This window comes from Drosophila simulans, chromosome X (assembly GCF_016746395.2).
Source record: "Drosophila simulans strain w501 chromosome X, Prin_Dsim_3.1, whole genome shotgun sequence".
NCBI classification, from domain to species: domain Eukaryota; kingdom Metazoa; phylum Arthropoda; class Insecta; order Diptera; family Drosophilidae; genus Drosophila; species Drosophila simulans.
In genome coordinates, this window is record NC_052525.2 from 17,553,466 (window position 1) to 17,579,719 (window position 26,254).

Genomic DNA, 26,254 nt, shown 5'->3' on the forward strand with positions numbered 1-26,254 from the left:
AGCGAGAAGAACACACACAGGCACTACCATACGTATACTATGTACAATTCCGTTCGGGATCAGCTTTAGTTTAAGTTCTTTAAACTTTATTTGTTATATGTTTCTGTTTAATTCAGTTTAAGTTTCGTTTTGGTCACAGTCTATGTCGTATATCAATCAGCAGGTGGACAGACAGATAACAGATAAGGCAGATCTAACTAATGGACTAACGATTGATAAAGGAATGTGGTGGCTGCAGTTTCATATTCTTGCTGATTTCTAGTTATTTTGTTCGCCTTTTCTAAGTACTAATACTGCCGTTCTTTACTCCAATTTCTGTGGAAGGTATGGATATCGAATTGGATTTGGAAACGTGGAAATGTGGCTTAGGAACTAAAGGTAACGGGTAACGGGTTACGGGTTACGGATTACGGATTACGGGTAAAAGTATAGGTATAGGTTTGGTCTTTTTCGTTAGTTAACCGCATACGTGGAATGCTAAATTAGTTAGAAATCTTATGCACTAATTATTGCTGGACATTGTCTCTCCTCAATTTTAAGTACTTAGTCACTAAATATACAAATTAGCTAAACAACGCAAAAAAAAAAAAATGACGAAAAAAAAGTACGTAAATTGAATTACGGATAAACTTTCGTATAAGACGTTCCGCAAAATCGTTCATTAGGAAGCACAATTCGGTGGGCGGCGATCGTTGCCTACAATTTTTTACTGTCCATATCGATCCTGAGATCGGGCAGCGATCCGCGCGTCTGCAGCAGGCTCCGCTTCTCCGGATCCTTGACCTTCTTGGGCTTTGGTCGGTTCGCCTTCGTGTAGCGATTGATCACACCGTCAGCCTCGTCCATCAGGCGCAGGATGAGCGCCTGGTCGGAGGAGTCCAGCGGCGCTATCGAGATGTCACGAACGGCTCGGAACTTACCGCAGTTGTTCAGATGCTCGTTCTCCAACCGGAAAAAGTTCCACACAAACCGACTGCAAGCGAGTAATCTTCGTAAATTACTTGGACAGGTTTTGATTTGGGAATCTGTACTCACCGGAATACCTCCAGGATGCCTGTGACGGAGGTCATTATGTCTGAGCTAACGATTTTCATCTCGGTGAGGTAGAAAGATAGCGCCCAAATAAAGCGCAGCGCCAGATCCTCCAAAATGGCAAAGTAGTAAAAACCCTGCAATTTAAGGATATTTAGTTGATTCTAACTTATACTTATTAGCTGTTATTGAACTTACCGTCGATGAGTAGACAACCTCCTCGCGCAGGAAAGTATTCTCACCGGCGTTCTTGTCGAACAGACCCCAATCCATCTTGATATCCCATGTGTAGGCGTAGCAAGAGGACACAATCGAGGCGATAATCCACAACCAGGTATAGGGATTATCGAATGTGCTGGCATAGTTCGCTGAAGGAACAGATCCATTAGGAAATAAATATACTTTAAATGGAGATGCAAAACTTACGACTATGAAAGCTCTTCAGCGTGGCGAAGATCACCACCATGAAGGTTGTGGAGTATTTGCCAGCATTCACCAAATGAGGAAAGGCCTCCCGCGAGTCGCGATATCGGCGCAGGCATTGTGCAAATCGAAACCAGGCGGGCAGGCAATTGACAATCGGCCGGATGATGAAGTCCTTCTCCATGCAAATGGAGGCATCCCTCGCCTCCGTCCAGTTGCCATTTGTGAAATAGAAGCATATGAGATACTCGAAATCGAGGATAGCCGTAGCCAGCGAATTGAGTTGATCGCCCAGCCAGAAATCCGCGAAGCCAACGTGAAAGAACGGTGCCGACAGACATCGTCCCGTAATCCGCCACAGCCAGAATCGTGCGTCGTGATAGAGCACATGGAACGGATTGGCCAAAAACAGCACCATAATCAGCGTAAGCGTAAGCGGATTGATGAACGCCGGAATGGCCAAGCTGGCGCTGTACAGGAAGCTCAGCATGCTGAGTGTCCAGATCACGCCGAAGATCGCCGCCAGTTCCATGAGATGCTGCTCGGATAGATGATTTCGCGGATCCAGCTCGAAGATCAGGACATGATTAACGCCAGACGACCGCCAGCCGTAGATGTTCACTCCGATGAGGAAGATGAACTCGATGATTAGCAGGGGGCCGCGGTAGAGTCGGAACGTAACCTTCAGGTTCTCGCCGCTGATCTCGTGGAAGATGGCCGACAGCACCACCACAATGACCAGCACTATGAAGCTGCCGGAGAAGAGGCCCACCTTGAACGTGGTCCACGGACTCTGCTGTTCGCCCAGCGGTGGCACTCGCAATCTCTTCATCGCTCGCTGCCGATCGCCGCCCTCCAGTTCACCGGTGACCGTCGTCTCCGTCTCATTGATGATGTTGTCGATGTCCTTGTTGGTGAAGAAGTGCGAAGCCTCCACATACTCCTGTCTCCATTTGGCACCGGTGTCCACACGCAAAAGCTGTCACCAAATATAGAAATATAGAAACTTTAAGAACATACAGACTTGAGGAAAACTATACGGTGATGTCTAACCCATTATTATCTTAGTATTATTCACTTTATTCACTTACTCACATTGTTTATGGCTACCCCCAAATTCTAACTTGTGTAATCCGCATACATTCATTTTCGGCGATAACAGTGACTATTTTTAAGCGACTTTTTCCCCGAAAACCCTACTATAAATTCGTATTATTTATTTCTCACACGAAATGTGTTTTTTCATGTTCTGCGCCGCAGACTACATGCAATCTCCAAAGATCTTGACTAGGTCATGGCTAAGCAATGATGTCTCTGCGGTTGCCGTAAATCAGACTTACTTTATCGTGCTTCTTGAGTATTTTACGAAAGCCGGTGTGATTCAGATTCTGGTAGTTCTGCAGGAGGATCAGACTCAGGTAGAACTCGCTGAAGGCCAACTTCAGTTCGCGCGCCTTGCGATCCGGCAAGGCGGCATGTCTTTTGTGTCCCTTGGACTTCTTGGCACTTCGCTCCGACTCCTCGATGGAGGTCTTCAGTTCGGCATTCAGGGTGGCAAACTTTCGCGTGGCCTCCGCCAGCTTCTCCGAGTAGAACGTATTGATCTTCTTCAGCTCCTTGTCGCAGTAGTGAAAGAAGTTCTCATCGAAGTTGGCGAAGTGCCGCTTCAGCACGTCGTCCTCGACGCTCTCCACCGATGGCGCCTCCTCCACGGCCAAATACAGCATGGCCTTCATTTCCTGTGGCACAGAAATTGGGCTATCAGTTGGTTTCTTCGTTTACTTGGTGGATTTCCCATGTTGAGCCAACACTCACCTCATAGTTGATGTATTGTTTGCGCCACTCGGGCGTTATGTGCGCCGACAGGTGCTCGGCGAACTTCATGGCTGGCGATTCGTCGACCTGGCTATTCTAGGGCTGTTCAGTCCAGTCCAGATCGGATCCGTTCCGTTGATCGGCGCTGCAGTGAAGCGCGTCTGAAACGATGGCATTGAAGAGTTGTTAAGGGCACTTCCGGATATCGTATGCGTACTTAAAGCTAGCCAAGTGCATTAAAATCATGCTTGTACTACGTACATTTCAAGATTAGGAAAGATGTATTTTGGAGTGAGTGATTCACCGCCCAAATAGAGCTGTTTTCGCGGCGGATGAGTAATGTGTGGGGTTGAGACTCAAGTCAGCAATGTCCAATCGCCCAGCTTTCGCCGCCGGTAATTTAACGGACGAGCGAGCGGACTAATGGATAATGGCTCAAATCAGTGCAGCAGCTAATCGGGCGTATTAACTAAAGCACGTTGTATGCGACTACCGGCGATCGTAAATTGAACGGTGGGTGGTGGATGGTGGGTGGATGGGTGTGTGTTCTTCACAACTGATAAGCACCCAAGCCCCGAAAAAATATTTGTACGTATAAGCAATAATGTACAAACAATTATTGGGGTCTGTGCCACTCGACTCTTTACAGAATGAATACACATATGTATATGTACATGTTTGTTTATATACATATGTATGTGCATAGGCCATATCATTAACGTGGCCCGCATAACGAGTTAAGCAAATTGGAAAATTTTGTCGCCAGTTCAAACAGCAAACGTATAAGATACAGATAGAGATCTGGATGGGACACTGTTTTAATCAATTGCACAAATATTTGCGTCGCCAACTGTTGCTGTCGTATTTTTCTTGCCATTTAAGCCGCTCATTTTACGGCTGCCCTTCCTCGATTTCTGCCCGGAACTTCCGTTCGCACAATACCCTACACAAGAAAAAGAATTCTAAATATTACACCTTGATATACTTGATAGTAAATACAACTTCGTTATCTAAATCTAATTATCAACATTATGCAGATATTCAAGCCTTATAAATAGTGCCTCTGTTGTTTCCGTTTAATTTTGACATTTATTTATAATTATCAATTGAATGAACTGCTCAGTAGATATTAAATTATTATCAATAGTCATTGTTCATGTCGGAAATTAATTTAGGCACTTAGATATATCACTAAGAAGTACAAAATATGCGTATCAATGGCCCAATCCCTGATTGATTGATTGAATTGTTTAAATTCTTGTTGTAAATCTCAACAAAATGCCGATTAAATGGGAATTACAACATTTCTTATCAGCTATGCATATATCTAATTGAATTTAATGCGCTTTTGATGCACTGATACGGATACGCTGATAATGTTCTCCCCCCACTTAGTTGATTATCATTCCCAGCTGAGCGAGCAACCGAGAAGAGTGGTCAATACCTGGGCGATAATTGATGAGGGGGAGGGAGGGCGTGGCACTGGCTGGCGGTCAATTAACGTCAACAGTGGAGTCTAAAATTAGATGGGCTCGCTGATTGATTAGACCATACACCAACTACCAACTAGCTTATGGCAATCGTAATGGATTGTTGGTGCTGTCTCTGATCGATCGACATAGCCGGTGAATCCTGAAGCTATCCCGATCATCCCAGGGCTGCGACCTTATCGCCACTATCGCCGGCGGTTAAAGATTTCTCTTCTCCGGTTTAATTGGCACTGATAACGAGCCGACTGGCCTGCGGACTGGGCTTATAAAACATGTGCTAGTGCCGTTTAAAACAACAGCTGACACACAAAGCCCCATAATCCCTGAGACATCGCCGGAACGGAACACATCGACGACGACGACGACGACACACGTAGACGCAAATATTTGATCAATAAAACAAGAGCGGAGGGTTCGTTCAGGTTTTTGGGGGGCACTGCAAATACCCTTACCCGCCCGCGGTTATTGTTCGACTTTTCTAGATACTATGTGCAATCACGTTGGGATTATCTCGAAAAACAAACGAGATATAGATTCAAAAGAGCTACGATTTTCACTTGTTCTATCCACACTGCAAGATTGCAAATAGCGAAAACAAAGAATTAAGTAAAGCAACAAAGAACTATATAGGCTGATCACTTCTTTTTACTTGAGATAATAGATGGGGAAAGCTTGTATATATCTTTGTATTGGAGAACAAACAAGGCAAACTTGAAACGAATATATCTTATATTATATATATATCTTATATATCCATATATCTTATGGAACACAAAACATAAAACCTTTACAAAACAGCTAAGCTCAAATAAAACACTTTTGTGTGTTGTTCATTTATATTAAATTACACACTGTCCAAGTTATTTGGATTGTTTTCACTGTTTATTTTGGGATCTTTATCTTTATCTTTATCTGCGATTGAATTTTAACTCAAACAAAACACTTTGTTGTAATCTAAACAAATCAAAGTCAATGTAATTGGCTTAGAACGATCGTGTGGAAATCTTGTAAATAATAAATCCATCTAAAATAACAAACTTTGCACTTGAAATTCGAATCATTTATCATTGCAAACCTCTTCTGATAGCGAAAATGCCCAGTTGGGAAAGTCTAGGCAAATCGAATGGAAACAGCGTTTTGAAGCTGGGATATTTGTGCATATGTCGGCACGACTGAACCCAACTAAACCGAACTGAATCGCTGGATGTTGGCTTTTGATTTACGTTGATTTCCGCCCGGGTGAATGGGGAGGGGGGAGGGGGGGAGGCGTGAGCAGCGAAGGGGGCGTGGCGGCTGAGCGTCAATTCGACTTGTCTTGTGATTTTCGCTTCACAATTGGACAAACAAGGCGCAATTGGAGGCACCCAGTCCGAGATTATCGGATGCTTCGATGTTTGGGTGCTTGGATGTTCGAATGTTTGGATGTGTGCTTGCATGCTTTGGTGGATTTTGGGGGGTGGGGTGGCAAATGGGTGTTCAATTACATAAAATTACATACATACACTGCAGTTTGCACTTGCAGTTCGTCCGCGGAAGGGGGGAATGCGGGGCTACTCTAACATCGCAAGCTGCTCCCACTGGCCATTACTAATTGTCAACAGTCGCTGATTTGTTAAGTACACTGCTTATCACCGAAATAGCGCGCATATCACTAAAAATTCAGACGACGACGGGCGAAATGCGAACGCCAAACAACAACAAAGAACTGAACAAAAAAAGCAAAGTATTGGTAAACACGCGCGCTACGCGGCCGCCAGTGTTGTACAGCGCTGGAGCAGCGCTGTAATGCACGATCACTGTTAAAGTTGCAGAGAGTATTTTTCACTATTTTGTGGATAAAAAATCAGGTGGTATGCAAATGTATGCATGCGATAATATTCCGTTTTCTTCAATTGCTGAAATATAGTCGAATAAACAGTTTCAATTACTGCTAAATATGACTAATGAAATGCTAGCTAAGCATGTTTTAAAGTATAAATATATCGCTACTCATGAGGATTTTTTTTGCTTGTCCCACTGTGCCTAACCCGCGCGTTTTGCCCATTCCAGTATTTTGTCCACCTTGTACATTAGTATTTACACGTCTTCCGCTACGGTCACACTGCCATATCGACGCAAAACAAATTGCGATTTTTACACCACAAGAAAAGGAGGAAAAACAGCAAATATATACGCAATCTACCTAACACACAGGTCCCCAACCAGTCGCAGTCGCGTCCCATGAGTGCGAACCTGAAGAACATCAAACTGGCCCACTTCAGTGGTTCGCTCGGTTCCGGTGGCTTTGGCATCTCTGCGTCATCCGGAGGAGCTGGAAAACTGCCCACAAATGGCACAGGTGGCGGAAAATCCGCGCCAGCGAGCACCTTCCTGGACTCCGAGGTACTGGCCACGCCCGGCGGCGTCGTTATACCCATAATTCGCACTCGGGATGTGCCCAAACTGCTGCCCACCATTGCAGCCGCACTGCAGCGTCCGGCGGATGATCATTTGGCGGCCGAGGATCTGGACGCAGTGCAACTGGAGCTGGAACAGATGCTCTCCAATGTGGCGCTGCGCACGCGCGTCCTGAAAGCGGAGTATGATAGCCTGGACAAGGATGAGAAGCGCCAGGATCGCAGAAAGCTCGACCGTGTGCCTGGATCGCCACCTTGTCCGGCTAGCATGCTCAACGGCCTGCTGGGCATCGGAAGCAACTCGTCGACAAGTCTGGGCAGCCCGCTGGGCGGCGGAGGCGCCTCATCCTCCAGCCAGTCCAAGCGCAAGCGGGATGAGCCAACGGGCGTGCGCAAGAAGCACTCTTCGATGACCATTCTCAAGCAACAGGGCGTTTCAGGCGGCACCTCGAAGCACCAGGCCAAGAACAGCCCCTTGGCCGTGCACACCGACGACAGCATGGACTATCTTCCCACACTGGTGGCCGCCAATGCCTCTGGATCCGTGCTGCCGCATCACCAGCCGCTGCCGCAGCTACCGAAGATGTCGGTGCCCAAGAACGATACGCCCAACAAGTTCTGGCTATCCGTGGAGCCCTACTGCATGCCGCTAACCAACGAGGATCTGCGCCTAATCGATGACCTGCTGGAGCAGTATTGGGGTCCACTGGTGCCGCCAGTGCCCCCTCTGGGTCCCCACTACTCCACAGTTTGGGCCCAGGAAGATATGAAGGCGCTGCAGCCTGGCGGAGCACGAATCAAATCGAACAACTCCAGCGGTATGCTCAAAAAGGCCGAAGGCATGGTGGAGGAGAGCATCACTGGTCCACTCACCCAGCGATTGGTGTCCGCCTTGATGGAGGAGTCGCTGATGACGCTGCCCAGCGAACAGGCCGCCGTGGGCGAGCACAGCAACAGCACCACGAGCAGCAGCAACGAGAACACCCACTCGCACTCCTCGTCCTCGGCAAATGCTGCCGCAGCAGCTGCTTCCGGGAACTTCCGATCCCTCGCCATGATGAAACACGGCGTGGGCATCGAACAGCGCCTGAAGAAGACTCTCATCGAGAACGGACTGATCGATGCCAGTGAGTTTGCGGCCCACGAAGACGTGGACGAGGTGCTGATGGAGATCAAGCGCGTCACGACCGAGATCAGCACCATTTCGCAGTTCAACAGCGAGGAATTGAAGCGACTGCGTGCCGTTGCCAGCGAGGAAATCAAGCGCATTGCCATCAAACAGAAATTGGACATGGTGGACCAGGAGATACTCGAGTGCTACAAGCGAATGCTGCAGTATCGGGCCAAGCGCAAGGGCCACACCATCGAGGAGAAGCAGGAGATACTGCGGCTGACCAACGAGCAGCGCCTGCTGGCGGATCAGCTGGAGCGCATGCAGATGCATCTGCCCTGCATCGGCGGCTCCGGCAGCTCCCTGCTCGAGCCAAAGATGTAGGACAGGAGCCTGGCCTGGGGCTGGTGCCAGCTAATGGCCATGCATCAGGCAAAGAGGCAGGTCCGCGACGCTAGCCTCAAGCTGCAGTGCGTCTGAAGGAGCCGCTCCTCCTCACCACTCCTTTCTTTTCGCCAGACTGTAAATTAGCCACGCTATTCGACACATAGCCGCTAGTGTCTCAATCCCAATCCAAGGTGTGGACGTTTGGGAAGATGCGCTCAAGGTGGCGGAGAAAGTTATGCATTAGTTTTCCGCGAGTTTTGGCATTAGTTTTCCCCGAGTCGAACGCCACTTTTGAGACGTTTTCCACTAGCTTCCAGACCCCCGTATTCTTATCTTCGTCGCCAGACTGTACATTAACAAAGATACATTAGCTCATAGAATGTAGAGTTCCAGATTAAAGAGAAATTAGTTATTTAGATAAGATCTTCAAGTGGCGGAGAGTAGGGTTTGCGTATTTTAAACTGTTCTTTTACAAAATCGTAGTTTCGAATTTCCTTGCTTGGTAACATGTATTCCGTAAGTCTACAGTTTTGGCTCATTTGTTTGTATTGCCCGAAAATTAAATTGAAATCCGTAGATTTTACATGCCAAATTTGGTTTTGTGTACATAAAAGTGGAGAATGCTCTTCGCATTATTGGCTAAATGAACTGAAAAACTTTCCGCTGCTCGAATTTCCCACATTTTACAAGCACGTTGTTTCCCTCATGTCTTTCGCAACTATAAATATTGATCCACCCTATTTAACAACACACCCAAATACATACACTTTGTATAGCTTAAGTTATCGCGCGGCAATAAAGTCGTCACTATCGAGAGTAAAGCACAGAATTTTCCACCATGGGAGTGAGTTCGGAGGAGAGAAACCACCGCGCTGGGCGAACGCTGCGCACGCTTTGAGCTCGATCTGGCCGACGGAGCGGGCCAAGTGAACTCCAGCGGATGTGGGGAATCCTCCTCCGTTGCTCCGGTCTTGTTTGCCCAGCCGATAAGGCGCAATCAAAGTCGGCAACTCCGGGGCGTGCGGCTAATTAAAGCCAAACAAGCGAGCGGGCCATCTTCGATCGGAGGAAGCCCTTCCGGGCCACGCGGATTGGCTATCTCGAACGCTAATCGCCAGGTAAATATATCCAGAAACAATCTTTATTCCACGTAGCAAATGGCAGTTAAATATGATGTCTAATATGTGCAAGTTTAAAGTCTTCGGTGAACACGTCAGTGGCCTTCCTCTGAAAGTATATTAGGTTTTAAGGATTCATTGTACTTCATGTATGCTGCGGTGCATCTTGCTTGACTGGTCGATCCCATTTGCCTGCCTCCCGATCCCGTATCACAAACGCAGTCACAGTCTTTCGTATACTAAATGTAAAGTGGGAGCTCGGATGGCAGCGAATTAATCGCCGAAGCCAGAGAACTCATCCGCATAGGTGGACATCAGAGCGGAGCGACTGGAGACCTTTATGTCGGAGGCATTGGCCTTGAGCCGGAGGTTCGCGTCGTTGGTGAGCAGCATCATGTGGGGAACCTGCTCCTGCAGCTGCAGGCAGCAATTCACAATGCTGTCGTCCGGGCAATCGATCTTGATCAGGTGATCCGCCTCCTCCAAAGCGGATTGAGCTGCAACAAATAGAATATGCATAGGTTAGTTCCAACGCTTTACATACACAATCCACGACCCACCTTGTATTTGCAAGCTCTCGTCGAACTTGGTGTTCAAAAAGCGTATTGCTCGCACGGCAATCACACGCTTCAGGCAGTCCGACTCGTACTTGTACTTCAGCTTGTCCAGCTCTTTGATTACTATGTACGGAAGGTACAGCATGCTCCCCACCGTGCCAGGGAGCACCACATCGGTCAGTCTTTCCACGAACTTGTGGTCGTGTATGAGGACGTTGGTGTCCAGCACAAAGTACATGTAATCCACAAGCCTTGGGGGCAGCTCCTCGGCATCGGCCGCCTGCAGCATCAATAGAGTATCGTCCTCTTCCTTCGTCTCATCCTGATCCTTCTGTGGGGCCTCCTCTTCAATGGACTCCGCCTGCAGCATCAATTGACTGTCGTCCCCTTCCTTGGCCTCATCCTGATCCTTTTGTGTAGCCTCCTCTTCAATGGAATCCTGCCATTCCATGGGCTCGACCTCCATATCGCTGGCCGTCGAGCCAAATGCACTTGTATTTGTGATGTTGCAGATCTCTGGTTGTTTTTCGATCACCTCTTCGTTGATCTTGGGCACAATATTGTTGTTGCGCTCCTCGCATTGCTGCTTCTGCTGCAGCGAAGCTCTTAATAGCATGAGACGCTGGTTGGCTAGGGAGACGATAAGGAGAACAAGGGATTCGAGAAACTACATGCAGTGAGCACTCACCAGGTTGGCTACGTCCCGACTTCAGGCGATTGGCATCCACCAGGGCTTTTGGCTTTTCCCAGGCATTCCTGGGCACCTTGGCCGGCACCTTCAGGATTCGCTGGGGTGTAGATGTGGACGCACTTGAACGACGAGCTGTCAAGGAACTGTGGGCGCTCCGCTTGGTGGTCCCCTGCTCCTTCCCGTTGTCCTGCATCCGCTTCAGTTGGGCCTGCAGGCGCTTGAGGCGATCCTGTGCGGGATGCTGGCCCAATCCTTGCCCAATCGCGTGGAAAAGAGAAGTTAAATCTTGGTATTTTTGGCAAACACGCAGTTTGCATGGGTGAATGTCTTACCATTTGACGGACGTGGCGTCCTGACGATCCTAACCAGCTGGTCGTCGTCCAAAGGCCTCAGATTGGATAACTTTGGAGTGTGCTTGCTTTCTCCACCGAGCGACATTTTGTGTTCTTCAACATTTGATTTCTAGCAAGCACTTATTTATTTTGTATTTCAATAGGCTCTTAGAGGTGGGGAAACTTCGATGTCAACGATGTTTACAAAAAAATCGCAATCATCGATGTTTTTCGAGGAATCATCGCTGTAGTTCTGTATCAACTGCACATCGTATAAGAAAAGTGTATAAATTGTAAGTACAAGTTTATTTTCCATATTTTCTAATGCAATTAGTAATAGCATATTGCATATTGCACAGCATATTGCAAAATTTGAATACACAAAGACTTGACTGCTGCGATCTTGATTGTTGAAAAAACATGTTCTTGAAATAATTAGTTGCAACTAACTTGGCAAGCTGTTTGCCTGCTCGAGTTAATTTCTATTTAAAAGTTGTTCCAAAATCCTACAAGCTAAAATATGATAAATTGCTAGCTGATAAACAAATTAATTTAAGTTTAAATCAACTCAAAATTAAAAAGCAAAGCCACCGAGAGGAGCCCCCCTAGCTGGTAGTTTTAGGCAGTATTTTCAAGCGGCGCACATACGGTCACACTGCACGGTTTCGAATCGCTTAACAAGTTTTTGTTTAAAAAGCTTTCCCGAGCACTAAGTAACCACCGCCTTTCGCACCCACAACACAACACCACCAGCCAGAACAATGATCAAGGTACGTGGGGTGCTGTAAATAAGGATCACACTGCGATTAGATGGGAATTAGTGCAGCAAAAGCGGCCGGTGACTCGGCGGCCGGGGTGCAAAGTCCAATTGGGATGTGAACTCGTGTCTATTATAAACATGGAGTCCCATAAATAACTGTATCTCTGCCCACAGCGATGTACCTTGTACCCATCCAACAATTAGCATTACTTCCCCACGAGTTATACAATAATACAATGCGGCTTATCGGGAAACTGGACACCGAACGCATCTGTCCGCTGCTTTCGAAATAATAAGATAAACCGGCATCGGATTATCAGTTTATCTGCAAATTGGGGATCGTCTATATCATACAAACTTTCACAGACAGCTTTTCATGTTGTTGAAGATAAAGATCTCAGGTCCTACAGATCATATATTCTGCGCCCTATCAGCTTATTCTGTTAAGATCCCTAAACACTGATGTTCATTTTTAGAATCTATTTCCTTGCTAACTCCATGCCTTTCCCATCCGCAGAACGCCGTTTCCCTGGTGACCGGAGGAGCCTCTGGACTGGGCCGCGCCACCGCCGAGCGCCTGGCCAAGCAGGGCGCCAGCGTGATCCTGGCCGATCTGCCCTCCTCCAAGGGCAACGAGGTGGCCAAGGAGCTGGGCGACAAGGTGGTCTTCGTGCCCGTGGACGTGACCTCCGAGAAGGATGTGAGCGCCGCTCTGCAGACGGCCAAGGATAAGTTCGGTCGTCTCGATCTGACTGTGAACTGTGCAGGCACAGCCACCGCGGTGAAGACGTTCAACTTCAACAAGAACGTGGCGCACCGCCTGGAGGACTTCCAGCGGGTGATCAACATCAATACGGTGGGCACGTTCAATGTGATCCGTCTGTCCGCCGGACTGATGGGCGCCAATGAGCCCAACCAGGATGGACAGCGCGGCGTGATCGTGAACACCGCTTCGGTGGCTGCCTTCGATGGCCAGATCGGCCAGGCGGCCTACTCTGCCTCCAAGGCAGCCGTGGTGGGCATGACCCTGCCAATTGCCCGTGACCTGAGCACCCAGGGCATCCGTATCTGCACCATTGCACCGGGTTTGTTCAACACACCCATGCTGGCCGCCCTGCCAGAGAAGGTGCGCACCTTCCTGGCCAAGTCCATACCGTTCCCGCAGCGCCTTGGCGAGCCCAGTGAGTACGCCCACCTGGTGCAGGCCATCTACGAGAATCCGCTGCTCAACGGCGAGGTTATCCGCATCGATGGTGCCCTGCGCATGATGCCCTAGATTAGGTCTGCGCGCGGTCTTGGACCTCTGGAAGTGGCTCGATCAGTTTGCATTTATCTATTGTCTAGTGGTTAAGCTGAAAAGTTTTATTATCTGTCCCGAAATTATGTAATAATTGCTATTAAACACACAATGTCACATTTCAAATTTTGGAGGCGCGTCTGCCTCCCGTTCTCCAACACTGGATATATAGGGGGTAGCTGGGGTGTATTGGCTGCAAAGGTCGATGCAACAGGTGGATTCATTTTTCGTAAGTCAATGTTATTACTGACTTACTATTTATGCAATTCATTCTTAACTTATTCTTAGTTATAATAAGAAAATAGTTTACTATCATATTTACAGTGTGGATATGAGCTTAAATATTTATTGAATAAAAGGGTATCTCCAAGTGCTACCCCTTAAGAATTCCCTGCTGTTCCCGCAAGTTGGCAGTTCCGTTTCAAAATGTAAACAACGAACATTTGAAAATCGCTCTTCAGAAGATAATGCCATATCAGCGCCGGGAACTTCGTAGGGCAGCTGGCGGGGATCAGGAAGATGTACCACCTGTTCAGCAAAAGGATCGCTTGGAAACAGAAGACGCAGAGCAATTTAAATGGAAGAAATCCCCGGCAAGAAAGGATGCACTGGTCAACTAGGCTGCATTTTAAGTGAAGCAGAACGAGATGGACACTGTGCTGGACTGTCCATACAGCGATAGCTAGAGCAGTCCAGCACAGATGGGGGAACCGTGAGCCAGCAATATATTTTAATTTTTTCCCAACTTTAGTTGATTCCACCTTCCAGCCTACTGCGTCTACTGATGCTCCAGTTGCATGCAGAGCACGTCCTGTCATCGAAACTGGATCAGCTGGAGCTTTGCTGCAATAAAATGAAAATCTCCGCTCAATTCCTGGCAGCTTTAATGTTTAATTTGCTTGATGAGGACCACTTCCCACCAGAAGAAAGTACGCCGGCAGCAAAACGAGCGGGAAAGCAAGCTATTGTCTCCTGTTCCCCCAACCACGGAATGTTGCGGCTATTGGAGGAAGTGGTAAAGAACGTGGATAGCTACATGGTTCAGTGGACCAAGCACGATGATAGCCTTCGATTGTCCCAGATGTAGCAAGAGCTAGATACTAGTGCCTCAAGCGACACACGGAGATGCACAACGAACACAAAAGATCTCCAAATGATTGCAAACGAAATAAGTCGTAATGGAATGCAGGAAGAAGCACCTAATTCGATTTTATTATCACCATGGTGTGCCATGGAACCATTCAAAACATATACTTTAATGTGAGCCATCCCACTTTGAAACCACTTATCACACTATTTGCGATTAATCACCACCGGATATTGGGCAGTCGGTACTTCCTAAATATAAAAGCACTACTCTACCCATCACGACCGATTGGGTATATCTCCATGGGCTGGTCAAGGCCCTGACTTGCTCCAGTTACCCAGAAATTGCCAAAGTCCAAGTCGGCAGCCCACAGTAGCGATTCCCATTCGCTTTGCCCAGTGAAAACAGAGCGATGCGAGTGGGGGATAGGAGAATAGCAACTCCTCCACTGGATTTCACACATAATCGTCCATTCTGTGACAGCCAGTTATATTTGTATGCGAGTGCTTTGGCATTTGTTTGGTTCTCCGGGCTATCTTATCTGGAGTGTCGGAGTGGCCTGCGAGTGTGGAACAATTGGAAGTGCGATAAGCGCCCACAGAATTCCAAACGCTCGCCCCAGCCAGTCAGTTGAAATCGGAGCTGCCTGCGAATTATCCACTATCCGTGACCGGCAATCGCGCCGCTGATACTGCGTCATCCGAGTGCGCCAAGGAAAAGTTTGATAACCCCAGGAAAACACAGAATCGGAAGACCCACAAGTGATTCGCGGTCAACTGGTGTGCAAGGTGTGGCTGTTGTTGCAGTTGGAGTTGCAACGGCATTGGGCATCATTCCAAGATTCGGCAGGAATAGGCTCTTGAAAAGCGGAAGAGGTGGGTGGTTACCACAGTGGGCACTGGCTAAGGAGTATGGCTTCCATTGAAAAGCTGTACTTCATATGGATTTACTAGAGTTGGTCCTATTGTATCTTATATTCATATATTTTGCAGTGAAAAACCTCTTTGTTTTTCTACTTTTAATCTTGAATATTTCAAGTAAACATAATTTGTAATTCCCAATGCTCACTGTGCGTTTGCTATCTGTACTTACATTCAATGGTCATAAACTAATTATAAACACGATTATTTCTTTTTGCACAGTTCCTACACTTGACGTCACTGGGAAACGGGAGGTGAAGCAGGAGACGAAGGGAAGGGCTCTCCACTGGTCAGCTGCCTCACTGGAGCTGTGGCGATAAGCCCAAGTGCAACCAATCGAGAAGAAGCCAGAGTGGAAGGGGTGTTGCGAACAACCCGATAGCGCCAAGCCCAGCATCATGCAGACGACGACAAGTCAGCGGCCAGTAACGCCTGGCACTCCAGACTCGGCGCATATCGTAATCGGCGCCGCGGGATTCGTGGCACACGAGAGACGCCAGCCCGGAAAGACCCTGATGAATTGCTTTCGCGATCGTTCCACGACGTCGTCGTCATCGTCGCAGGCCCAACACGCCTATGTGCGCGGTCACAGCGTCACCTCGAGCACTCTGTTTCGCCTGGAGGGCAGTGGTGGCTCCAATTGCACCTTGGACAAGGCGGGCAAGCAGGATAGCGGGCGGCCCGAGGCGGTCGTCCTACTCAGAGAGCTGAAAACCAGACCCAACAAGCTGGCGCTGCTCAAGAGCAGCAGCAGCAAGGATCTGACCCGCCTGTACCTGGACGATTCAACCAACACAGCTGTGCTGGTGTCCAACACCAGCATAGATGTCTGCTCCTCGAATTCCAGCTCTGGCGGCAGTCCGGCGGTGGGCAGGTCCAAGTCCGGCAGGGATCGCCGCAATGGACTGGAGTGCTGCAGCAGCTGCTCCAAGCGCTGGCACGATCTCAAGCAGCGTATGCATACTCTGGAGCAGGATCTGCTCGTCCAGACCACATACAGCCAGGAGCTGGAGCAGAAGGTGGGCGAGATGAGTCGCCAGTTGACGGAACTGCTGCAGGAACGCGACAGGGAGAGGGACAAGGATAAGCCGCGCTTCGCAGCCGCAGGCGGCGTGGCTGCGCCTGGCAAGCGGACTGCTCACGGCAGTCCCAATGTCCGACCCTCGCGCCTGGTGGCCTGGATGAACCTGTCCAACTGGTTCAAGAGCAGACCCAGCGTGGAAACGCTGCGGGAACAGCGCATCTTCTTCGACGAACCCTGCTTCGATACGGACCTGGAGATGGTCCTCAAGCACGACCAGCACCGCACTGTGCCGCGCATCGTTGTGGACTGCTGCGATCTTATCGAGCAAAAGTACCGCAGATCCACGCAGCCCATCGAGGGCATCTATCGGCAGTGCGGCGACTACAATAAAATCCAAACGCTACGCTTCAGCATCGACGCCAACGATTACGATTCACTGCGTCAGCCGGACGTCGATATACACACGTTGACCGGCGTGCTGAAGCTCTTCCTGCGCGAAATCAAGAGTCCGCTGGTCAGTGTCAACGAGGCCAAGACCTTCATTGGACAGCCCAATCAGTGGTGTAAGTTCGAAGGTATTCCTCTCCAAGTGCCCGCTTCTAATTCTCTCTTTCCTACCCGCAGTGTTAACCGATCTGTCAGCGAAGTTGGACTCCCTGAAAAGACTGATTCGTTCGCTGCCGGAGAGCAACCGGGACACCATGGACTACATCTTCGGCCACTTCAACAGGTTAGTGCGCCCCGCATAGTACAATATACATATGTATCGTTAAATAATATAAATTTGAATTTGCAGAATAACCAAGGTGCCGCTGCAGCAGATCAGCGCGGAAACGCTGTCCATATCGGTGACGCCGTCGATTTTCCACACGGTGCCGCAGGGCGTCCACATGCAGGATATCCAGCAACTTTTGCGCGAGGGCGAAACGCTGGCCGACTGCGTCAAGCTGATGATCGAGTACCAGGGGCGCATATTCGAGTAAGTGCGAGCCCCGCTGAGGAGGAGCAGCCCCCAGTCTCCCAGGTGATGGTCCATTTGGTGTCCGGGCGCCCGCCGCTACTGTTACCCACAAACCCCGAATTCCCGCCGCTTACGTCTCATCCAAACCGCTCACCTACTGTGCCGTTGTGTCGAACGCTTTGCTAACCACTCGAAAACCGAAATCCTCAACCTGAACCCGTTATCGAACCCCCACTGTACCTGCCACACCTATACCCACTCCCGATTCGCTCCCGAATCCGTTTCCAATTCCGATCACGTCGTCTACAGATGCACCGCCGATCGCCGCCGCCTGAGCATGCGCAACCTGAAGAAGACTCTGTCGCAGCCGGATCTGCTCTTCCACAATCTATTCTGAGCTGGCCCAATGACGTCCAATGGATCCTTCATCCCAGAGAGAGCACTGTACATATGGAATGACTTTAGGCCCCGCTAGCTATTGTGTCCTAGGATTATTTTTTCATACTCTTACTTTATCAACTAACTTTTGTACTTATGTTTACTATTATAAACTAAAACTAATTGTTTGCTGAATTTGATATCTTCAATAATTATTTGAACTGACTAATGCTCAGATGGTCTTGCGAATTCCCGGGAATTCACGAGCCACGTTTATCCCAAAGCTCTTCTGCAGCTGAATCATCAGAAAGAAGACTCGATATTGTATTTTCAGTGGCGTATATATATATTTTTCTTGTATTTGAACTGCTATATAACATGGTGGGGTATTTTTTTCGGGAGTAAAGGGTAGAAAAGGAGCTGGGATTGCGGGTGACGGGGACGGAGGCAGCTGGGAAGAATCTATGATTTTGTAATACAGTCTAATCGTCACTAGAGCTAATATGTAATAGATATATGTTTTTAAAAACCAACTGGTTTTAAGTGCTATGTGGCCTATAAACGTGAGTGTATATATATATATTAGATATATGCTTGTATGTACTAGGTTTATATTAGCTTTAGTCCGCTTTCAGGACTTGATTCAACATTAACATTACACTCATGGACATATGTGGTACATAGGTGTAAACACATGTATGTACATGTATCTTATGCGTCGGCCTTTCGAAATACATATGCGAATGCGTAAAGTAGAGCCATCTTATGTGTAGCGCTTCTAAATTAATGACAAAACATTGCGCTCGCTCTTTTGATCACAATTTGATTTGGGGTTAATCGATGCATGTATGTATATGAATGATTTCTATGATGTAAATAGGTAGGATTCTGATTCGGTTGCTTTCCAATGAGGGGTTCTACGAAACTGAGGTGTTTGATTGCTCGGGCGAGCATCCAAATTAGATACATATCGAAGGCACAGGAATATTACACACATTTTACTCTAAGGGGCCGGGGTCCTCAGAACTTAAATCCAACTGAATAACTACTGGGTTCACCATGGCAGCTACACGCCACACGCGCATCTATTCGCGATTGGATCAAGCTTACGCTAAACTAAATATAAAATCCACTCATTTCCGGTTCTCTTGCTTTGCTGTTTACATTTGCCCAACCATCAATTTGCGACGCTCCCGTTGAAAGTTTTGCAATATTACTTAAAGAACGGGTTCTTAGATGCCGATGACTTCATGGTGCACAAGATCTGACGTTCCAGCTGAAAGTCATAGTCCAGGGACTTGAGCAGCGTAGAGATTTCTGGCAGTGTGGGTATCTATGCATACATATTTCGAATATCGAATTAGAGCGAGAGGTTGAAAGCCACTGGCTGCTTCACTCACATCATTCACAGCTTGGTTGCGCTGCAGCCTAACGTCCATGGCGAAAGGCACTCCCTCCAGCTCGGTGTAGGTGCCCAAGGTGCCCGTTCCGCCGTAAGTACCGTGTCCTCCTCCGGAACACGCTGGACGCGGTGGAGCCGGTCGCTGTGGCGACTTTATTTGATAGTTGGCTTGGATCTCCTCATAGTCATGGTGTTCAGTCGGTGGTTGTGGCAGCTGTTCGGTGAAATGGGCAAGCATTGACAGTAATTGAAGGCGCAATTGACTCAGAGGCACGACTTACTGGTCCACGTGAGTTGCGTTGACCCTGGAGATTCAGGCGGTTCAGGGCCTGCTCCACCTCGCAGGTGGCTGGAGATGGCAATCCTCCACCTGGCACTGGCGGCGAGAGGCGCACTGGGATCGCGCTCGTTTTGTAGCAGATAAGCACTCCGTTGATATCGCCGGCCAGCTTAAAGCCATCGGGCGCTGCCTTCAACTTGGAGCAGAGTATTATGTCGGTGACCGCCTGGGTCACAGTGCCGCGCTTGGAGAGCTTGTAGATCAGCTGCCGCTTGCGCCAGGCCTTCTGGTCGCTGTCGGCAGTGCGGGAGACCTGCGAGAATTCCTTGGGCGGCGGTGTTTTATCCGAAATCACTCTGAAAACCAAGTAGATTTCATTAATAAACGAACAAGAGATGGAATCCAGTTGAGCTCACTGTAGGGTCTCCACCACGTATTCCGGCAGGCCCTCGGACTTGGACAGGCAGAGGTAGCGTGTGTTCTGGCGTCCGAACAGGCTGTAGTCGCGCCATAGGTCCGCATCTGAATCCTGGTCGTAGGTGCGGCTTATGGCACTGAAGTTCTTCGGGCAGCTAAAACGCGCAAAAGCTATTAGTATGGACAAATCACTGTCAAACGGGCCACTACTGCACACTAACCGCTCGAAATCCTCGACGATGTGCAGCGAGGTGATGGGTCGATTGTCCGGCAGGAAGCTCATGATGGAGTTGAACACATTGGTGGTGCTGGCCGAGCCAGCTCCATTGGTCGCCTCCAGCGGAGTACCCAGTAGAGCTGCCGTGGACAATGCCGCGTTGGGTGCTCCACCGATGCCGCTTTGGATGTGCTTGCCCACTTTGTTCATCGCGCGGATTCCTGAGACAAATTCACAGACCGAACAATTAGTAAGCTGACAATTTGAGTTATGGCTCCTAGATGTATATATTTTTTTTAAAGGTAAAAAAATGTACACAATATGCAAGTTAAGTTTATGGAAAGTTGATATTACGAGCATTTTAGGGTTCACTTTTTTGAGCTTTTGGCTTAACTGGAGCCTAATTAGATAGTGAAAAGAATGTTGGCTTTTCTTGGATGTCAGTAAACCAATATATTCATACCCCGATAAACAATTTGAAACTAATTTGTGTATTTTTTGTTAAATTGTTTATGTAGCAGCACAAAACACTTTGAAATACAAACCGGTACCGATACCGAGTTATATCCGATCTCTGGTGGTGGTGGTTGATATGGTGGTGCTTTTTCCAGCCCCACACCAGTGATTCATGATCGTGCTGCTGGGTTTTTTGCATGGCATTCTTTTGTAGGTCGCCACACCAGGGCCAGGTCCGAGTTTCTCTTTGACCACTTCCACATGCTCACGTCGCCAAAGAAATTAAGTAAACAAACGCAGCCGCATGTTCGAGTGCGCACTTTACAATGGCATAGAATGGAGGAGATGAGACTCTCTTTTTTATAGTTTTGTGTGTTTTCCCGATTGTCAATTTGTTTTGTATTTAATTACTGATAAGATATACATAGCCAGGTGACGGCCGGCAGCTCTGAGTCATCTGTAAAACTGCAAAAACCCACAGGCAAATGCAATGAATGCTCGTCTAAAAGAAATCAAAACAAAAGTCGGAACAGGTATAACCCACAAACAAAACAAACCAACCAAGGCAGTGCTTGTTTGGTTAAAACATTAATTATTGATGTGAAAAAAATCTGGGTAAAAGGTCAGAGGTGCCATTATGTGATCAATGATATGAATTCCGTTCTGTTTGCCATTACGTAAAAGTGTTTACAGGGAGATACTATACTATATTAGCTCAAAATGTACTACTATTAACTGTTGTTAATTATATTGTTTGCTATAGTAATATCCCATTAATCCATCGATCATTAATCAAGATCTTATTTTTCCATGTGCACAGACACTTTCTAAGGTTTCGAAATGAAAACTCTTTGGCGCGCAGACAAAGAAATGGGATTACGGCTAGTACATACATATATGTACTACAAGACTGGGGAAGTGGTGAAACTCCGGCTGATAACCAAAGTGGAGCACGGAGCACGGAGCTTAAAAATAGAAACCATTCGAAAAAGGCCGCACACGATTCCAATTATAAGTGCAAATTGCCAGGAAGTTCGAGTGGCTATACTCAGCCATCCATTTATACATTTGTTCTATCCCCCATCCGAAAAACATTAGTCAACGCAGCATCCACACACATCCAACCATATCCATTCATATATACGTACACAATTAACGATTCCCGATGGAGCGATTCGGGTTCGGATTACAACTATAGCGCCAGGGGGCCCGGTCCACTCGGTGACTCTGCGATCGCACTATGCAGCCCGGCGCCTCATTAGCTGCATTTAATTGAACAATTAACGATTTACGCCCGATCCGGTCGCCCGATTTTGTTTAATTTACTTCCGAGTACGTTCGTCTTCTATTGTTTGGCAAAGAACAACAAAAAATACACTGATTTGTTGGAGATGGTGCACCTGCGATGCACTCCTTTCTATATATCGATTGTTTTTGAACCAACCATCGACTATCGATGTTTGCCCAGTCATAATATTATATTAATGAAATTATAAGGCAATTAGGGGAATCTATGGCATAGTGCATTGCTAAGCAGTATGGTATAGTAAAATTCTACAGTAATAACTACTTTATAGTAGTAATATAGTAGAGTACAATTTTCTTGTAATATGTTATTGCTCTCCAATGCAGCTTATTAATAAGTTGATGCCTCAGCGAATTTGATTAGTAATGGTTTAGAATTTATCTTAAAATGATGCTGTAAACTAATGCACAGGGAATAAATCACTAGCTTGTGGGAATAATTAAAAATTGTCTGTTTCTATAAATCTATAATTCAATGTTTGCTATACTTTATTTTCTAAGACATAGTTCAGAGTTTAAAATGTGTTTCATTCATTTAACAATCTCTGGTGGCGTGTTTTTCCACTGAGCTTTTCAATAAACTCTTAAGAACTGAAAAATTAGGATTTGTAATGCCAAGCCTTGGCTTAAACTAATATTAAATCTTAATGCCAGAAGAAATATTAAAATAACCAGGGGAGTTGCGCATGAACTCTTAAGCAGCATTGCGCCGATAGCTGTAGTCGATAGTGCCCAACAGTGCCATCACTAGCCGCTAAAGTGGCAATATTCACTTCGGTTTCTACTTTAGCATAAACAAATTTAATTCTGTCTCCATGGAGAAGGTGGAGGCGGTAACAGTGCCCAATGTAGATCCCTATCGGCGGATCCTAAACAAGGCTGTGTCCCAGCTGCTGGTGGACAAGGGCGCCGGCCAGGCGAGCAACCAAAGCCTGGAGACGCTAACCCAGATGCTGCAGGCGTGTAAGTTGACATTGGTATTACCATTTTGTACCAGGATATTCATTTAGCACGCCATTCCAGTGCTCTGGGAGATCGGCAACTCGGCGCATAACTACTGCGAGCTGAGTGGACGCACCATGCCCACCGTGGGCGATGTCAGTTTGGCCCTGATCAACATGGGCATCTCGATCTCCAATTTGGATCCGTACATGCGCAAGGAGACGCACGTGCCCATTCCTTTGCCGCCACAGCAGACGCAGCAGCGCCCGCTGAGCCTGCTGCAAGCGGGCATCAAGGCCCCGCATCCCCACTATGTGCCCAGCTACTTTCCGCCCATGCCGGATCCGCACGCCTACATACGGACGCCGACGCACAAGCAGCCGGTTACAGAGTACGAGGCCATCAGGGAGAAGGCCGCTTGCCAGAAGCGGGACATCGAAAAGGCGCTCACAAAGTTCCTCTGCAAGACCACGGAGACGAACAATCTCTTTCCCACCGAGGACAACATGTTTCCTTGTAAGAGGCACAATAATCATCCAGCGAACAATAATTAATAACAATTTTTTTTGCAGTAATTGCCTGCAAACCGGCCTTTCCTCCCTATGCAGCCGCTTTAAATCCCACAGATCAGGTGTTCGACTTCGAGGAGCTGGAGTACCACTATCTGGTGGCCAATCGCACAGAAGATGAGCCCAGCAAAGGTGCGTTCCTTCCAAATAGTCAGATGTCACGAGTGCTAACACTTTCCACCCTTTCAGATGAGGGCGAAGAGGGCGATAGCGAGAACGAGGAGATGGATGGCGACAAGTCCAAGGAGGAGAAGCCCGAGATAGATATCAAGCCCAATTCCAACACGAACAAGGCCATTTTGGACAACCCCAACATCGATAATCCCTATTTGCGGGCGGCTACTCTGCCCAAGCGATCCAAAAATTGCCCAACACCCGGAACCATGCCCAGCAGGAGTCTGGCCACCACGGCGCCAACGATACGAACGCCCTCCACTCTGGAGATAACCAAAACTAGCCTTCAAGAGTAGCAAGCGTTTTTAATTATGGTTAGAAAATGTAAACACTGCTCTTTTTTTTGTACAACTTTCAACAATTGCACTCGTATTGTGCATTCAGAAAATTTATAATGTAGTTTTAGGTTCAAATAGTAGGACTAATATATTTTCTATTATACTTACATATTTGGTATCTTTCTGTTTGAACTGAAGACATTGTATAGGGTCAACTTCCTCAAAATGGCAAAATATTTCGTGTTATATTTAAATATCAAAATAAATTTGAACCCCAGCCACGATCTGTGCTCGAAGATCTGCAAATCGGCTATGTTCTTCAATCTGCAAACCGCTAATCCAGCGGCAAATGCACTTCCATCAAGGCAATTGAGGAAGGTCCAGTCGTGCCCTGTCCATTAAGATCAATTAGACAACAAATGAGGCATCGGCAAGTGCTCTCCGAGATTTTGCATAAAAAGCCGGCTGTTCACCGCCACAATTGCAATTTACGGATACACGATGTCGGACGCACTGGAGGAACCACCACTGTACCTTACGCCGCAGTTCTTCAGGCGCACCCTGGAGCACGGATTGCAGCAGCTGGACCTGCAGGTCATCGGTGTCCAGCTGACCAATCTGACGCGTGGCGGGGAGAACTACTGCAGCAACATCTACCGCGCTCAGATTAAGTATCGCAATGCCGAGAGCTGCGTCCTGGAGACATCCCTGATCGTCAAGTCCATGCCGGACGAGAAGCAGGCCATCCTGGCCCGCCTGCACATTTACAACAAGGAGACGCTTTTCTACATGCACATCAAGCCCAAGTTGGAGGCACTCATGTGGAGGGCGGTGGACAGTTCCAGCGTCTGGACCTTGGCTCCCAAGTGGGTTCTCTAAGCAGCAGTGTGTCTAGGATCCATGAGGAGTATCTCTTGTTTTTCCATTTGCAGGCACTACTACTCCACCACCCAGCCGGAGCAGACGATCATCCTGGAGGACCTGTGCGCCGCAGGCTATCAGCTGAAGTGCCGCCAGCTGGGTCTGGACTTTGACCACGCCGCTCTGGTGATGGCCAGACTGGCCGAATACCATGCCCTCACCATGGTCATGGCCGAACGGGAGCCGGAAACCATTGTGGACCGCTATCCCTTCGGTCTGCTCCACATGGATGCCATCAACTCGGAGCCCTTCAAGCTGCTCTTCGGCACTCAACTCCTAAAGCTGGCCGCTCTGGTCGGTGACTGTGAGGGATTCGGTGGGATTACCACGAAGCTCTATCGCTACCACGAGCACTTCACCGAGCGAGTCCTGAAGGCGGTGTACCCACTGCGCGGCAACCATAACGTGCTCAATCACGGCGATCTTTGGGTGAACAACATATTCTTCAAGTACGATGCGGAGTACACGGTGCAGCAGGTGAAGATTGTAAGTACAAAATGGTTGCCCACAAAATTGAGGCTTCCAGCAATCTCCCATATTATTTTATTTATTTCTTCATAAACTAACTAAGAGCTTGTAGCGAGTAACTACTGTTTACATCAGAATCCATTGATCTTTAGACGCTCATTTTACTGCCACTTCAGATTGACTTCCAGCTGTGCTTCTACGGCAGCCTGGGCTTCGACATCAACTACTTCCTGAACACCAGCTTGGAACTGGAGGTGCTACGTGACCGGCGACAGGAGCTCGTCGACATCTACTACAGGTCCCTGGTGGACTGCCTGAAGCATCTGCCCTGGTCCAAGGAGCTGCCCAGCTATGAGGATATCATGGATGAAATCAGAAAGCGCGAGGCCTACGGTTTCTTCGTGGCTTTTGGATTCTTCCCGCTGATGAGCATGATCGGTGTGGACTCCGAGGACAACTCACTGAAGAACTTCCACGACGAGACATTTGCCAGGCAGAAGGTGCAGCTCATGTTCGAGGGAAACACTCGCACGCTGGAGAGCCTCAAGTGCACCCTGAAACGACTGGACGAGTTGAAACTGTTCGACTAGACGGTTTATAGTTCGTAAACACTTTTTTTTTGTCTATTTTCAAATAAATTATAATGGCCTTGTTGAATTTGTAAATGTTCCAAAGCCGTTGAATCAAACCAAAAACCCATTCTATTAGGAACAATAAAGCATGATGTAGTTTAGTGTCGTGACTATCAGATACCCCTTAAAAATGCATGGTAATACCATTACAATACAATATGTAATAAACTTTTTGGCATACATTTTCAATTTCGCTGTCTTTTCATTCAAAACTATACTGTATTTATGATATTCGAGGTCGTGAGTTCTCGATCCCCTCCTGAAAATCTCAACCATTTTAAGGATTATTTCGCTCAGTGTTTGTGTGCAAAAAATGATTTTGAGTGCCAAAAATATATATATCATAATATATGGCGAGTTAGAAAAAATGTGTCTGTTTTTTTTTTTTTTTTTTTGTAATTTAATTTAATTTAC

The 26,254-nt window shown here is 47.6% G+C and overlaps 8 protein-coding genes across 12 annotated transcripts; 5 read left to right on the top strand and 3 right to left on the bottom strand.

The window, feature by feature from the left end:
* Positions 1-64: 64 nt before the first annotated feature.
* Positions 65-6,526, bottom strand: LOC6740186 (xenotropic and polytropic retrovirus receptor 1). Of its 2 annotated transcripts, none has more exons than XM_016180793.3 (7): positions 6,263-6,526; positions 3,271-3,431; positions 2,796-3,194; positions 1,459-2,434; positions 1,231-1,400; positions 1,036-1,169; positions 65-973 (listed from the first exon to the last, which is right to left on the bottom strand). In XM_016180793.3, exons 2-7 carry the CDS (start codon positions 3,337-3,339, stop codon positions 697-699), a joined length of 2,025 nt encoding a protein of 674 aa, XP_016039876.1. In that variant the 5' UTR covers positions 3,340-3,431; positions 6,263-6,526; the 3' UTR covers positions 65-696. The 2 variants fall into 2 exon arrangements, with proteins under 2 accessions (XP_016039876.1, XP_016039875.1); XM_016180792.3 differs by having other exon boundaries at positions 6,259-6,526.
* A 294-nt stretch (positions 6,527-6,820) lies between these two features.
* LOC27207028 (transcriptional adapter 3-B) lies at positions 6,821-9,475 on the top strand. Its single transcript, XM_016182788.3, has one exon. The coding sequence runs from the start codon at positions 6,981-6,983 to the stop codon at positions 8,649-8,651; it is 1,671 nt and encodes a 556-aa protein (XP_016039878.2). The 5' UTR covers positions 6,821-6,980; the 3' UTR covers positions 8,652-9,475.
* A 302-nt stretch (positions 9,476-9,777) lies between these two features.
* Positions 9,778-11,561, bottom strand: LOC6726323 (transcriptional protein SWT1). 2 transcript variants are annotated; one of them, XR_005544671.2, is made up of 5 exons: positions 11,353-11,561; positions 11,018-11,272; positions 10,333-10,959; positions 9,943-10,269; positions 9,778-9,881 (listed from the first exon to the last, which is right to left on the bottom strand). XR_005544671.2 is itself a non-coding variant. In XM_016172401.3 (4 exons), the coding sequence occupies exons 1-4, from the start codon at positions 11,456-11,458 to the stop codon at positions 10,046-10,048; spliced, it is 1,212 nt and encodes a 403-aa protein (XP_016039879.1). In that variant the 5' UTR covers positions 11,459-11,560; the 3' UTR covers positions 9,778-10,045. The 2 variants fall into 2 exon arrangements, 1 of the variants encoding a protein (XP_016039879.1); XM_016172401.3 differs by having other exon boundaries at positions 9,778-10,269; positions 11,353-11,560.
* A 407-nt stretch (positions 11,562-11,968) lies between these two features.
* On the top strand, positions 11,969-13,535 carry LOC6726324 (3-hydroxyacyl-CoA dehydrogenase type-2). The gene is made up of 2 exons (XM_016174138.3): positions 11,969-12,122; positions 12,630-13,535. The coding sequence occupies exons 1-2, from the start codon at positions 12,114-12,116 to the stop codon at positions 13,386-13,388; spliced, it is 768 nt and encodes a 255-aa protein (XP_016039880.1). The 5' UTR covers positions 11,969-12,113; the 3' UTR covers positions 13,389-13,535.
* A 268-nt stretch (positions 13,536-13,803) lies between these two features.
* Positions 13,804-17,974, top strand: LOC6726326 (rho GTPase-activating protein 15). 3 transcript variants are annotated; one of them, XM_039297778.2, is made up of 6 exons: positions 13,804-14,121; positions 14,178-15,371; positions 15,639-17,003; positions 17,065-17,170; positions 17,237-17,419; positions 17,528-17,974. In XM_039297778.2, the coding sequence occupies exons 3-6, from the start codon at positions 15,815-15,817 to the stop codon at positions 17,796-17,798; spliced, it is 1,749 nt and encodes a 582-aa protein (XP_039153712.1). In that variant the 5' UTR covers positions 13,804-14,121; positions 14,178-15,371; positions 15,639-15,814; the 3' UTR covers positions 17,799-17,974. The 3 variants fall into 3 exon arrangements, with proteins under 3 accessions (XP_039153712.1, XP_039153710.1, XP_039153711.1); XM_039297776.2 differs by having other exon boundaries at positions 17,711-17,974; XM_039297777.2 differs by having other exon boundaries at positions 13,805-14,121; positions 17,237-17,464; positions 17,711-17,974.
* Positions 17,975-18,101: 127 nt separating this feature from the next.
* Positions 18,102-21,959, bottom strand: LOC6740187 (multivesicular body subunit 12A). The gene is made up of 6 exons (XM_016180791.3): positions 21,700-21,959; positions 20,100-20,316; positions 19,878-20,033; positions 19,463-19,817; positions 19,180-19,395; positions 18,102-19,112 (listed from the first exon to the last, which is right to left on the bottom strand). Exons 2-6 carry the CDS (start codon positions 20,303-20,305, stop codon positions 18,993-18,995), a joined length of 1,053 nt encoding a protein of 350 aa, XP_016039884.1. The 5' UTR covers positions 20,306-20,316; positions 21,700-21,959; the 3' UTR covers positions 18,102-18,992.
* Positions 21,960-22,571: 612 nt separating this feature from the next.
* Positions 22,572-23,986, top strand: LOC27207170 (transcription initiation factor TFIID subunit 8). Its single transcript, XM_016182906.3, has 4 exons — positions 22,572-22,819; positions 22,880-23,314; positions 23,371-23,499; positions 23,557-23,986. The coding sequence occupies exons 1-4, from the start codon at positions 22,672-22,674 to the stop codon at positions 23,835-23,837; spliced, it is 993 nt and encodes a 330-aa protein (XP_016039885.1). The 5' UTR covers positions 22,572-22,671; the 3' UTR covers positions 23,838-23,986.
* Positions 23,987-24,285: 299 nt separating this feature from the next.
* LOC6739846 lies at positions 24,286-26,029 on the top strand. Its single transcript, XM_002076703.4, has 3 exons — positions 24,286-24,685; positions 24,752-25,226; positions 25,385-26,029. The coding sequence occupies exons 1-3, from the start codon at positions 24,321-24,323 to the stop codon at positions 25,796-25,798; spliced, it is 1,254 nt and encodes a 417-aa protein (XP_002076739.1). The 5' UTR covers positions 24,286-24,320; the 3' UTR covers positions 25,799-26,029.
* The last annotated feature ends 225 nt before the right edge of the window (positions 26,030-26,254 follow it).